The sequence below is a fragment of the Tachyglossus aculeatus genome, chromosome 23 (genome assembly GCF_015852505.1).
Source record: "Tachyglossus aculeatus isolate mTacAcu1 chromosome 23, mTacAcu1.pri, whole genome shotgun sequence".
Lineage (NCBI taxonomy): Eukaryota > Metazoa > Chordata > Mammalia > Monotremata > Tachyglossidae > Tachyglossus > Tachyglossus aculeatus.
The window spans coordinates 14,278,309-14,293,256 of NC_052088.1; the positions used below are offsets into that span (position 1 = coordinate 14,278,309).

Consider the following 14,948-nt stretch of genomic DNA (forward strand, 5'->3'; position numbering starts at 1 on the left):
GTGGTGTGGGGAGGGGAAGGAGGTAAGGCAGGGGGAGGGGGAGGAGGGGGAGAGGAAGGAGGGGGCTCAGTCTGGGAAGGCCTCCTGGAGGAGGTGAGCTCTCAGAAGGGCTTTGAAGGGAGGAAGCTCTCCTAAGTGCTTAGTACAGTACTCTGCACATAGGAAGTGCTCACTAAATACCACTGATTGAGGTAAACAGAAGACTACATCGGCCAGATCGGTTCTCCACAAATCGCCCCGGCCTACTTTGATGTATACCCCAATGGCCGATGGCTCGTAATCATGGTAGGAATGAATTCTCCTTCCTCTTGAAATAAACTGGGATCATTTATACATGAGTTAAGGAATGCTTTTAATGGGTGAATTGGGACAAATTGCTAAGACATTTTTCAGGGTTCATTGACAAGGCTCATGACCAACTCTGCTGTATTGTTCTCTCCCAAACACTTAGTACCATGATCTACATGGAGTAAGCGCTCAACAAATACCACTGATGATGATAGTGATGATCCTAACCATTCCACAAAGGTCCAGAGGGGGAAACAGACCCATATCTGCCCGCTCCTTACACTCAAAAACTTGCCCAATAACACCGGGAGTATAAGCTGTGCTTGGGTTTTATGGCATTCTGTCCTTGGTCCAACAGTTTAAATGACTTTTGATGTTTGTCTATCCTTCATCAAGCCAGGCCATCATCATCAATCGTATTTATTGAGCGCTTACTGTGTGCAGAGCACTGTACTAAGCGCTTAGGGCCAAGTACAAAACCCATGATAGATACTGTCATTGCCTTTTCTAATGCTTTTCAGGTGAGCAGAGGGTTGATTCTCTGTTTTTCATGTTGAAAGAAAAAAAAAATGAGATCCCTGTCCTCACCCAGGAAGCAGCACCAATCTGGTTTGGCCTAAATGGTCCCTCCAACCAAGAATCTGAATCTGACAATGGATGGCCCTACACGATTCCTGGGGGAACAGGATGTGGACTGCCCATCTTACATCCTCAAGGTCTGAGATGGAGCTTTGTTTCCCCTCTCATCTATCCTTCCTAAAATGTGGCACTCATGATAAACACAGAGTATTTTAGAAGTGGCAGTGCTGTGGTTCTTTAATAATAGCAAAACTATGCCTTTTTATGGTATTTTCATGGCATTACTGGTTCATCATCCAATATCTGATTGGCTTTTATGGCTTCAGCCGCAAAGTAGACCAAATAAAGAGTACGGCAGAGTCACAGCCCTGAGGCTGACACACCTATCAACCACGGATCATGATCCCTTCCTGGTTCTACCTAGGTAAGCTGCTTAACCAAAAAGTGAACGAAGTTATTTCACTCTTTCAACCTATAAGCAAATATGCTCAATATAATTAAAATGGGCTTTATACTCAGTTAACAGAGCACTAAGCCCAAGACCCACGAAATGTACAAGGAAGAACATTAATGATAAGAGAACCAACCATTTTTTAATTCCCAAAAGAATTTCAGTGCTAGCATTTTTTCCTATCAAAAAAATGAAGTTTCTCATCAAACATAATAAGAAAACCCAATTAAAATGAACAAAAAGAACTAAGTCTGAGTCAGAATTTGTACCTATTACATTGCAGCCCCAATAATCATGTGTGGAAGGATTTTTTCGTTTTGTCTCTTTTTTTTTAAGTAGTCACAGTTCAATCTTAGTTTTTTTGTTGGATTGTGGGAATGAAAAGGAGGAAGGTGATGATGATGTTGCCATCTTAAGTCAGGAGCAACATATGAGCCTCTGTACTAAAACTTCACATGAGTAGCAGAAGGCTGAAAACAAAGAGTGAAAGCCACCTGAGGACCTGAGGCCCATGGAGAAATCTGCCCCAAACTGGCTTCATTCCTCTGATAGTGCTGTGGGATTTTATATACAACTGCAGGGTTAAAAACCTCATCATCTTATCAGATGGGTAAAATCTGGCCTTGGGTATGTCTTAATATATTCATTCAGTCTTTATATATTCATTTCGGTCAGTCGATCATATTTATTTAGCGCTTACTGTGTGCTGAGTACTGTACTAAGTGCTTGGGAGACTACAATGTAACAGTATAACAGACACATTTCCTGTCCACAGCGAGCTTATTTACAAATGTAACAAATCCTAGGCTATTATCCCTGCATGCACACTTCCCAGATCATAAAATCTGCTCCATTCTACATTTCCTGTGCTGCTGTTGAGAGGAGGAAGCCATAATTATAATAATATTTATTAAGCACATACTGCCTGCCAAATCACTGTGCTAAGCACTAGGGCAGATAGAAAATAATTAGATAAGACAGGCCCTTTGCCACGCAAGCCTCAATCGAAGCTGGAAGGAGACGAGGTATTTTACCCCCCTTTGGTTGTGAGGGAGATGGCCCAGGCAGATCCAGCCCTGCTGACCAAATACTCTAAGAGGCCCATTGGAGATTTCTCCCTCTATAATCTGTATAGTCCTCTCTTAGGATCACACCTAGAGAGTTTCCAGTACTCTACCAGTCTCAACTACAGGAGGGAGAGTCAAACAGAGGCATACCCATTCCATTCCTAGCTTGGGCAGTGGCTAGCGAGTGGAAGACAATCTGCTACAAGTCAAAACTCACCTGTATTGGGCACCAACGGCATGGGAGAGATTTGAGGGTGGAGACTCAAGTTTACTGCGTATAAGAAGGCAATGGTAAAACACTACCAGAACAATTGCAGGGGAAGGTGGGGGAATCTGGGAGAGGGATTCAAGGTGTCTCTATGGGTCAGGACGACTCAACAGCATAAGACACGCCACTGAATACTCCTGGTGTGCAGGGATCACATCGACCAACTCTACTGTCTTGTACTTTCCCAAGAGCTTAGTTCAATGTTCTTCTCAAATTAAGTGTTCAGTAAATACCACTGATGAATTGAGACTGTTAGTGGGAGTGACGCCCCGCAGCCCTTGGGGCGATCAGTCCCTGCTGGGCTTAAGTGGCCTCAGGGAAGCAAAGCAGGGATGGGGAAGGCTCCTTCTCGGACACTAGTCCATTAAACCAAGGACCCAGTTCCAAAGTTATTTGAGGCATTGTGAAATAATGACATTGCTCATTGCAGGCAGGGAATGTGTGTTCATTATTACATTTTACTCTCCCGAGAACTTAGTAATAATAATAATAATAATGTTGGTATTCGTTAAGCGCTTATTATGTGCCAAGCACTGTTCTAAGCACTGAGGGAGATACAAGGTAATCAGGTTGTCCCACAAGGGGCTCACAGTCTTAATCCCCATTTTCCAGATGAGGTAACAGGCACAGAGAAGTTAAATGACTTGCCCAAAGTCACACAGCTGAAAAGTGGCGGAGCCAGGATTAGAACCCATGACCTCTGACTCCCAAGCCCGCGTTCTTGCCACTGAGCCACAAGTACTTTGCACAGAGTAAGCGCTCAATAAATACAATTGAATTGAATGAACATGGCACATCTGGGGAGGTCCTGCAAAATGGACCATGAGAGAATTAACCTGGCCCCAGTCACCCAGTGGAGGAGCTGGGACTAGGACTCCTGGCTCCATCCTCTGGGTCACACCACCTCCCACCATCTAAAAGGTGGTAAAAAAATCTCCGTTCACGTAAGGTTTGGGAAAATAGGATGATTACAAACTTTAGCTGTTAAGGGACATGCCACCTCAAACATCCCTCCAGAATGAGGACTAGCCCCGCTCTTCTGGCACCATGCCAGACAGTAAGAGCCTCGAGGAATCGTTACTGCTCCTGGAGCCCATCGATGATGCTCGACACCTGCAGTTCAGCCGCCTAATAATGGAATCAAGGGTCGAAAGGAGCCATGAGAAAGGTTTCAAAATCTCCGTAGCCCCCACGGGCTCCTTCATGGTGGAGGTACTAGTAGTTAGGAATGTTATTTATTGAGCCCCTGCATCACTTCTTTAGTTAGTGATGGTATTCATTCAGTATTTACTATGTGTCAGAGAAGATCCAAGACTCTCCTACAATTTACTACAGTTTCCCTTTGCTTTTTGCTTTTTTATCCTTCCTGTTTTGGTTCTTTGAGCTCTGGCTCCTTGTCTAAGACAATGAACTGCTTCTGTTTAAGCTGTTCAGTCTGAACAGCATCATATCCTGGACTTTCTATCTCCTCCTCTTCCCTACCTAGCTTGGATCTTTTCTTCGCCGCTTTCCTTAAGTGTCTGTTGATTCCTCCCTCTCTGCTTGGCCATGTGACTGCACCTCTCCTTCTTGCAACCTCTGTCCCACCCACACACACACCCCCCAAAACTTTTGCCGGTTACCATACAATACGTGAAACAAAGAATACCAAGTGGCACAAAACAATAAAGAGTAGCAAATCCAATGTAACACCTCAGGTTACAGCGGGAGCAGGACAAAAACTTCAGGAAACTCAGCTTCACATCATGGGTGAGCAGTTTTTTCAATGTCACATGTCAGTAGTTCCTTAGACAGTAAACCCCAACTGGGACAGGGACTATGTCCAACACTGTATCTGCCCCAGTGCTTAGAACAGTGTTTGATGCATAGAAAGTGCTTAACAAATATCATAATAATAATAGTAATATGTAGGAGGAGGCGGATTCCATGGCATCATTTATGCAATTGTCTTACAAAGATTTTTAGTATAGGTGAATATACAAAATGCCCATCTATTATACATTATTCGCATGTGGCACAAACCCACCTACCTCAGTATCTGACTACTATTCACCCATTTCTCCTAGGCTGCAAGGGCTGTGTTCTCGCAAAACCACACACTAGGGCAAGCTTGTGCTGTACAGTTGCCCGTTCTGTTGCTCCGAGCATACACAAAAGGAGTTTCTTCAGTAACAAACTATTGGAAAAACATTCCCTAATCCCACCCTAACTAAAATGCTTAATGAAATGGCAAGGTCTTGCTTTTCTGATTTACCGTATTTACACCCGAAGTGTCTTCCTATTTTTTGTTTCACTTTGGCCCCTCACAACATCCCTGTGAGGAGGGGAAAGGCAGACCTTGTTTTCCCCATTTTACAGATGAGGAAACTGAGGCGTGGAGAAGTTACGTGACTTGCCCAAGGTCTCACTCGCTAGGCATTGGCAGAGCTGGGACCAGAGGCCGGGTCCTCCAACTCCCAACTGGGCTTGGTCCACTGCGCCACGGTGATTACGGCCGGACTGCAGGCCTGGATGCCTCCAGAGGCCAATGCTCAAACCTGGACTGATGATGCACCATTCCCTCCTTTCCCACCCACTCCCTCTGGAAAAAAAAAGGAAAAATTAAATATGGTGCTTCGGCACTTACTCTTTTTTGCTTTCTACTCTCCCTTCCACACTGCCCTTCGTGGTCTACTTTTCCTTTCCTTACCACACGACCCCTGGTTCACTGTGATGCCCAGCATAAGAGCTAAATAAAGATAAGCTCTCCTAAAATACGGGTTCACTGTGATGCCCAGCATAAGAGCTAAATAAGGATAAGCTCTCCTAAAATACGGGTGAAACTCTTGACAAAGCCCATCATAAAGAGACTGAGCACTAGAGTATGAAGGTCTTCCAACACCACCCAGTGTTCAATACAAGCAGAGGCATCTGGACGGAAGAATGTTCCCTAATTCCCTAACAGCATTCTGCGCAAACAGTGAAGTGAAAACATGTGTTCTGGAAGAACCGAGGACACTACTTTTTCCACAGCTAACATCCACCAATCTTCACCTGACCACATAACAGTAACAAATTTTTTTTACACCCTGCTCTCATCTCACCCTAGCCACGTTTTCTTGCCAATGACCCTTTCTGTAACATAATGCAAAGTTCATAATGCGAGTTCATTGACAGCAGTGATGAACAGCTTTCTTTTACGCCCCTGCCTCGAGTCCAACCTTTTGGCGAGAAACTCTCCAACCTTAATCCTGCCCATACTCCGCTCCCCATTGCCAACAACCTCATTACCCGGGGAGTAATTCATATTGTTGAACATTGATTTGTTTAATTACATCAAAGAGTCACATTACATAGGCTTTCTTGGAACTCATCTCAGATTCCTGAACCCCTGCCCGACAATGTTCTATCACGAACATGACTCAGATTGAATGTCTCCCTAACATTCTTGAAAGATAAATACTGAACTTTTTTTTTTGAGACTTTGGTTTTCAAAAGCAGAATGAGTGGAGTTTCCACCCCAACTCACATTTGTCCTTCAAATCTTTGCCGAGCCAGGGGCACGCACTGCTTCTCCCCCCAAAATAAACATTTTCATTCAATCCATCAATAGTATTTACTGAGCACTTAACAGGTGCAGAGCAGCGTACTAAGTGCTCGGGAGAATATGATACAACAGAATTAGAAGACAGGTTCCCTGCCCACCCCAAAATGCTCTCCAAGCAAGTTTGAAGGATGGCCACTCTCAACCGTAGCTTAACAATAAGTGCCATCTGTGACCCCGTCACAAGTTTTCTCTTTCTATAAGATAGGAAAGGAAATCAACTGCAGAGACATAAGCAATTCATCTTTAAAAAGTACAGCTTGGATTCTCTGAGATGCAGAACTTGACACATAGAAAGCATCCGCAGTGTGGCTCAGTGGAAAGAGCACGGGCTTTGGAGTCAGAGGTCAGGGGTTCAAATCCCGGCTCCACCAATTGTCAGCTGTGTGACTTTGGGCAAGTCACAACTTCTCTGTGCCTCAGTTACCTCATCTGTAAAATGGGGATTAAGACTGTGAGCCCCCTGTGGGACAACCCGATCACCTTGTAACCTCCCCGGCACTTAGAACAGTGCTTTGCCAGCCCTGTTCATCACTCAGTCAGTGGCATTTAATGAGCATCTACTGTGGACACAGCACTGTACTATGCACTTGGGAGAGGACAACGAGAGTTAGTAGACATGATTCCTGCCCTAAAGAAGCTTCTGGTGCAACAGGGGAGTGTCACCCCTGATCCTAGTATCACACACATACACACACGTGAATACCCCAACAATGTACACATAACCCTCACAGATGCTTTTGAGACACCCAGAGTCTCAGATGGAGGCAATGACAGGCATTAATGCACTGGATGAAATGCATCTGATTTCAGATGCCATTTGTCTACAGCCTATACATGGTCCAAAATACCAATGTGGCTGGTTTTTCATCTAAAATTAAAGTAGTTCTTTCCTTTTCAAAAACTTTAATATTTCATTTTTAAACACCGCCCCTCCCACTCTCAACTGGTCCCGGTAAACATTCTTCAAAGCCAACTCCCGGGGGCACGATGCAATTTACAGACGAAACATCCTGTCTGCGTGAGTGTGTGCTCTGTTCCGCTGGCAAGCTTTAGTGGCCCATGACTGCCTTACGGTTTGAGGTTGTCCCTGGCTTTTCCTCTCTCTGCCTCAACTCATCCCCTACCTTAAACAGCAGAACAGCTGAAATCTGGTGGGTGAGCCACCAGCACCCAACTCCAGCCACCCCTCGGGCAGAGCGAGCCAGCCGAGCAGCCTCTGGCAGGGAGCTAGGCTCCAGGCAGCGGAGTGAGCCGATGCCAGGCGCACTTCCTCCCTGCCCTGCTTTCTTGCTCCTCTTTGTACTCTGTGATTTCCAAACCCCTTTTTGAGGCGTTAGTCAGGCCCACTGATGGTCGGCCTCGCTTGGCCTCCCGGGCCCTTCTTTCTGGGGGTCTCGGCTGCACATTCCAGCCGTCGAGGGTGGGACGGTAAAAGCCTTCCCGCTCCCCATCAAACTAAGGGCGAGCCCATTTGCTCCATTTCCTCCAGCTGCACCTCAGAGCAGTTGCTTCTGTTCAAGTTTGCTGCGACCACTTCATCTCATCTGAATGCCTGCCTGTTGGCTGCTTATCCAACTCCACAATAGCATCATACCACAAACTTGTTACACCAATAGAGTTTTAAACAACTGAAAACAGGTGGCCTAGTGGGAAGAGCACGGTACAGAGAACCAGGATACCTAGGGTCCTAAATGCCAGCTCTGGTACTGACCTGCTGTGAATCCTTAAGCAAATCACTTTGCCTCTCTAAGCCTCAGCTTCCGCATCTGTAAAATGGGATGAGATACCGGCTCTCCCTCCCTCTTAGTCTGTGAGCCCCATGTGGGACAGGCGTTACGTATGATCAGGTTATTCATTCATTCAATCGTATTTATTGAGTGCTCACCGTGTGCAGAGCACTGTACTAAGCATTCGGAAAGTACAATTCAGCAACAAAAGGTCATACTGTATTAACATAAGTTAGCACTAACAATAATAATAATAACAACAACAATAATAATAAATACCATATGGCCTACCTAAGTCCAGTATGGGTAGATCTTCATTTTCACTGGGCTGGACCACTAGGTTTTTGAAGCTCTAGAAGAAGCAAATGGTAAAATTTATTTTTTAAAAAAGACAATGTTTTATAAAAACAAAGAAAAATACTGTCAGAAATTCATTTCCTTTATTGTGAATTATTTCCCAGTACATAATACAGTGCTCTGCACACAGTAAGCACTTCTGAAATGCTATTACTACTATTACTACTAGTTAACTAGATCAAACCTCTAAAGCATTATACTTTTTAAAGGGATGAGCTGCAACAGCATGTATATAAACAGTCAAATCAATCAATCAATCATAGAGTGTCTAAAATAGACCCCACAGGTTTCATTTAACTATCTCCCAGCTGAAAGGGTCTTGAGATATTTGGACTTTTAGGTATTACTTTATCAATAATAATAGTAATAACTGTGGCATTTCTTAAGTGGTTATTACATGCCAAGCACTCTACTAAGCACTGGGGCAGATACAAAATAGTCAGTTCAAACACATTCCTTGTCCCACCTGGGGCTAAGAGTCTAAGTAGGAGAGAGAACAGGTAATGAGTCCCCATTTTACAAATGAAGAAACTGAGGCACAGTGACTTGCCCAAGGTCACACAACCAGCCCATGGTGGAGCCGGGATTAGAACTCAGGGTCTCTGCTTCCCAGGCCTGTGCTCTTTCTCCCACACCATCCTGCTTCTCTATAATGAGAACCACCCAAAAGTTATGCTCATATTCAATGCCTTTCTCCTTAGAAAACACCTGCAGGTATCTACTTTCAGTGACAAATTTGATTTTGGAAATTTGCAGCATACACTTGCTGAGAAGATATGAAGCCAATGCAACTCCAACAGATGACTGGATAGAGGCGTGAAGGGTGAACCTTGGTTTCTGGTTGAAATCAAATCATTTTTAAGGTTCTTTGAATCCCACCTCTATAGTCGAATCATTTATCTTATCATGCAATTCCCCTTTGAGCTCATTACCTTCACATCTTCCCTTTCAGGTGGCGAGCCGCTGGGCACCGAATTCTCAGTCTCTGGAAGAGGGATATTTCTCATCAGTGTGGATGGAAAAACACAGGAGCTGAACTGCTTCTAGGCGACAAGGAGAGCCCACGCCAAACCCTCGGCCAAAAACGTAGTTGAGGACCAGGTTTTCCACTCAGGATCTCGCTATCCAACAGTCCCGAGAGCCGCTGGCCTGACAAATGGGCAGCCCTGGAATGGCTGGACGACTGAAACGGGACAACCTGTAAACAGCCTCTGAAGCTTCACAGGATATCCTGAAAATGACCCCTAAATAAATAAATGCACTTGATTTGGAAAGAAGGCTGCTGATTGATGAAGCGCTCTTCAAAAATAACACAGATTCAAAAGAAGTGACTCACGCCCATGGAAGGAAACCCCACACGTCCCGTCCCCTCGTGACTCCGACTTCCACCCGCTGAATGCACACAACGCAGATTTCACGCTTAGACGAAATAAATAGCTTTCATGGATGGATAATAATAATAATAATGATAGCATTTGTTAAGCGCTTACTATGTGCCAAGCACCGTTCTAAGCACCCGGAGGACACAAGGTAATCAGGTTGTCCCACATGGGGCTCACAGTCTTAATCCCCATTTTACAGATGAAGTAACTGTGGCCCAGAGATGTTAAACGACCTGTCCAAAGTCACACAGCAGACAAGTGGCGGAGCCAGGATTAGCACCCACGACCTCTGACTCCCAAGCCTGCGCTCTTTCCACTGAGCCACGCTGGATCGGAAGGGGTGTTTCACTTTCCTGCCTCTTCTTTCACAGTCATCTTCTCAATATCCCTGAAGGAACAGATAGCAGACTCTCCGCTTGCCTCCCGAGCCCAGGGCTGCTCTGATGTGGTGGCCTAGAGCAGAATGTGGGGGGCTGAGCCTGGTGAGGGAGCAAACAGGCCCTTTGGCACGCCCATTTTCTGAGCACTGTCCTTCCTAGAACAGCAAGTTGCTTACAGTGTTAGGGGCCAACAGTGTCCCTCAGAGTCACACTGTTCCTGCCAGTGACTGGATGAAACACCTCCATGACGGCATAGCCTAATGGAAAGAGCACAGAACTGGGAGTTGAGAGACCTGGGTTCTAGTTGCAGCCCTGCCACTGGCCTGCTCTGTCACCATGGGCCAGTCTTCACTCTACCTAAATTCGCTCCTCTCCCTCGAAAACCCAGCCCACTCACTTCACTCCTCTAAGCCCAATCTACTGACCGTGCCCTGATCTTGTCTCTCTCATGCCCAGAACTCCCTCCCTCTTCATATCCAACAGGCCACCTCTTTCCCCATCTTCCAAGTATGTGTTAAGCAATGTATTAGGCCCTGGGGTAGATGCAAAGTACTTGGGGCTCCGAGTCTGAGTAGGAGGGAGAACAGGTAATGAATATTCATTTTACAGATTGAGGAAACTGAGGCCCAGTGAACTTAAGTGACTTGTCCAAGGTGACTCGGCAGAGACAGAATTAGAACATGGGTCCTCTGAATTCCAGGACAATGCTCTTTCCACTACACCATGCTGAGTCTTCCTTAACTTCTCACCACCCACTTTATCCCCCTCTCCTCTGTGCCGACTATTGCTCTGCACACAGTAAGCGCTCAGTAAATACTATTGAATGAATGAGTGCACGTGGATCCACAGCCCCAAGCCCTTTGATACTTATCCCACCCTCATACCCAAACCACTTAAATACTTTTTACACTCTGCTGCTTCCCCTATTTGCAAGTTATTTTAACTTCTGCCTCCCCAACTAGACCGCAAGCTCCTTGAGGGCATGCACTGGGTCTACCAACTCCAGTGTACTCTCCCAAGTGCTTAGTCAGTGCTTGGCACACAGTGGGCACTCAAATACCGCTGACCAATTCAATGATGATGACGGCATTTATTAAGCGCTTACTATGTGCAAAGCACTGTTCTAAGCACTGGGGAGGTTGCAAGGTGATCAGGTTATCCCACGGGGGGCTCACAGTCTTAATCCCCATTTTACAGATGAGGTAACTGTGGCACAGAGAAGTGAATTGCCCAAAGTCACACGGCTGACAATTGGCACAGCCCATGCTCCTCCCACTGAGCCACGCTGCTTCTTAATCAATCAATCTTAACATTTCGGTACCTCAGTTTCCTCATCTGTAAGTGGGGATAAAATGCCTGTCCTTCCTGGCTCTTCGATTGTGAGTCCCATGTGGAATAAGGACTGTGACCAGCCTGATTATCTTGTCTATACCCCAATTCTAAGCACAGTGCTTGGCACATGGTAAGCACCCAACAAATAGCATCCTTATCATTATTGGGTCTAGGCAACCAATAATCAGACCTACACCTCAACTACCCGGAGGGAGCTTCAAATATACCCATTAGATTTGAAGCCCCCCGAGAGTTGGGGCCTTACCATTTGCTTCTAGTGGACTCTCCAAAATACCGTGCTCTATACCCAGAGATACTGATAATGACGCTGAGGATTTTCAACCGATCAAGAGTACTTACTGAGTTCTTACTGTGTGCAGAACACTGTACGAAGCACTTAGGCGAGTACAACAGAGTTAGTAGGCACATTCCCCTGCCCACAATGAATTTTCAGTGTAGAGGGGGAGACAGATTTTAATCCATCAATGGTATTTATTGAGCACTTCCTGTGTGCAGAGCACTGTATGGAGTCCTTGGGCGAGTACGATACAACACGGAGAGTGGACAGGCTCAGCCCACTGCCATTAGCTACAACAACCCAAAGGGTGAGGACACCACACTGTTGTTGTTTCACCCAACTAGGAGGGGTAGCAGTTCAAGATGCACTGGCCTTAGAATGCTTCTGGATGGTGATGCGGCTGGGTTTGTGAAAGGGTCAACAATGAGAAAAGGAGGATCTTTATCCCTCTCTACAAACAATGAAAGGCAAAACTAAGGCCAGAACCGGATTTTAAAATTAGTCACCACCTCCCCTTCAAACTTACATTCATTCATTCAATCGTATTTATTGAGCGCTTACTGTGTGCAGAGCATTCATTCATTCAATCGTATTTATTGAGCGCTTAATGTGTGCAGAGCACTGTACTAAGCGCTTGGGAAGTACAAGTCGGCAACATATAGAGGCGGTCCCTACCCAACAACGGGCTCACATCTACCCAAGGTAGGAGGAGAAGGCAGGCGGGATACACATGGAGAGATAGTACGGTGTTCTGCACACAGTAACCGCTCAATAAATACCACAATGATTGACGACAAGAGGAAAGAACCAGGGCAGTAGTGTTCAGGTGTCCTTCTTCTGGTGTACTCCTTCAAGTGTTTCAACTCAGTAAAGCAATCAATGGTATTCATTCAATCATTTACTGAGTGCTTACTTGGGCAGAGCAGTGTACTAAGCACTTGGGAGAGTGCAATACAACAATAAACAGACACATTCCCTGCCCACAGTGAGCTTACTATTACTGAGCACTTACTATGTGTACAACACTGTATTATACCATAGATGGTGGTGGTAGGATGGGGACAGTAACAGTAATTGTGGTAATTGTTAAGTGCTTCCTCTGTACCAAGCACTGGACTAAGTTCTGGGGTAGATACAAGATAATCAGGTCCCACAATACGGCGCTCAGTCTAAGCAGGATGGAGCACAGGAATTGAATCCCCATTTCACAGATGAGGAAACTGAGGCACAGAGACATGACTTGCCCAAGGTTACACAACAGATAAGTCGCAGAGAACATCTGCAAAGCCTTTTCTGCTAAATCCTCATGAGGACCACCAGAATCCAATTATTAACTGTATTTATTCAGCACCTATGTGCAGAAAATGATACTTAGTGATTGGGAAAGGAATGTTGCAGGGAGAAGACCGCGTCTCTGTCCTCAGGGAGCTTACAGTCCAGCAAGGGAGGCAGACACAAAATAATTTACAGACAGAAGAAGCCAAAATGGATATGACGATCCAGACATCACCTACCATACAATCAATCACTTGTAGGGGAAGCTTCTGGGTGGCTGGAATGCGGCCCTTTAAGGTTAACTCTCAGACCACGTAGCATAGTGCCCCTTAAGCCTATTTGGTATTGGATGACGTTAATGGAAAACAATACTTCTTGATGAATTACCAAATGGGACCAGAATAACCAGCAGCTTTCATCTGTAAAACATTACACTTACGAAGGCAAGCAGCGGAACCCTTTCTGGGTACTAAATCTTCGCTATCATTGGCCCCTTTTTTCCCCTTCAGTTCTTTAGAGAACATTCTTTATGTGACTGCTTGTGCTGAGAGAGAGGACAACCAAATGTTACCAATTATAAGCAACAGCACTTCAGAAACGAGGAACTACATCACGCTAAAATCATTATCCCAAACTTCCTCTGTTAAGGGCCCTGAGAATGGCATTGGTGAATTAATTAATTTTTAAAAAATCACTTGGTATCTCATGGCTTTTAGGGCATCCTTGATTTCCCCCACCAGCTAATAAGGGTAGGAGTTTGGGAGTTTAAGTAAATTGCTGTAATTCTTAGTAAGTTATTAGGATTATTATACACTGACTCACTGCCCAGTGAGATGCACTCAAACCGCTTATTGCTATAGCAACTTCAGCAGATATTGCTATTGGTCCCTCGAGCAGCTCTGGTCTAAAGGTCTCGTTCATCTTGATTTCAAGCCCACACAGAAGCGAGCAGTATTTCTCCATCCCACAACGTGCCAAGTTTCCCAATCATCTTCTTTATATGTTTGTACATATTTATTACTCTATTTATTTACTTTTATTTATTTATTTATTTTGCTTGTACATATCTATTCTATTTATTTTATTCTGTTAGTATGTTTGGTTTTGTCTCCCCCTTTTAGACTGTGAGCCCACTGTTGGGTAGGGACTGTCTCTATATGTTGCCAATTTGTACTTCCCAAGCGCTTAGTACAGTGCTCTGCACACAGTAAGCGCTCAATAAATACGATTGATGATCTTCTTCTCAATAAATACGATTGATTGATTACCTCCTTCCCTTCCCCACAGCACCTGTATATATGTAAATATGCTTTTACGTATTTATTACTCTATTTATTTATTTTACTTGTACATATTCTATTTATTTTATTTTGTTAATATGTTTTGTTTTGTTCTCTGTCTCCCCCTTCTAGACTGTGAGCCCACTGTTGGGTAGGGACCGTCTCTATATGTTGCCAACTTGTACTTCCCAAGCGCTTAGTACAGTGCTCTGCACACAGTAAGTGCTCAATAAATACGATTGAATGAATGAATCTTCTTGAGCAGCCACTGTTGAGCAAGCCGTGTTGTCCTGCTACTACAGTTCCAACCAAATGAACAAAGGATCATAAGATATATGGTTTCCACCGAGTCCTTCAACCAGGGGTTTTTCCTAAAAGATCTCCAAGACTCCAGGCACACAAAAATCTCTCTTCTTTTACAGACCGAGAATTTGATAAACTAGAAGTCCTGAGGCTAAGAGTCTAGTCTTGAAAGCCCAATTCAAGGGCCTTTCCCATCACTTTAATGGCTGTGGCTGGCCTCTCCCCAGTTTCTCCCCATTCTTTTCAGTGTATGGTGGAGGCCAAAACCGGAGCCTGAACTTTGAGGGTCTGATGGATGCTCCCTGTTCTTATAAACTGTGCCCTTTTAAAAGAGTTCGAACCCTAGAGGAGCAGCATTGCCTAGTGGAAACAGGC

At 44.9% G+C, this 14,948-nt stretch overlaps 1 protein-coding gene and 1 non-coding gene across 2 annotated transcripts in view; one reads left to right on the top strand and one right to left on the bottom strand.

The window, feature by feature from the left end:
• ARHGEF28 (Rho guanine nucleotide exchange factor 28) overlaps positions 1 to 14,948 on the bottom strand; it is a 265,840-nt gene that overhangs the window by 130,233 nt on the left and 120,659 nt on the right. Inside the window, exons 7-8 of the mRNA XM_038765447.1 lie at positions 9,256 to 9,308; positions 8,258 to 8,318 (exon numbers count right to left, since the gene is read on the bottom strand). Of these exons, the coding sequence (XP_038621375.1) occupies positions 8,258 to 8,318; positions 9,256 to 9,308 (114 nt within the window). The remainder of the gene's footprint in view (positions 1 to 8,257; positions 8,319 to 9,255; positions 9,309 to 14,948) is intronic.
• LOC119944848 lies at positions 2,455 to 2,592 on the top strand. The gene has a single exon (XR_005455995.1). It is a non-coding gene; the product is annotated as a small nucleolar RNA SNORA7 (small nucleolar RNA).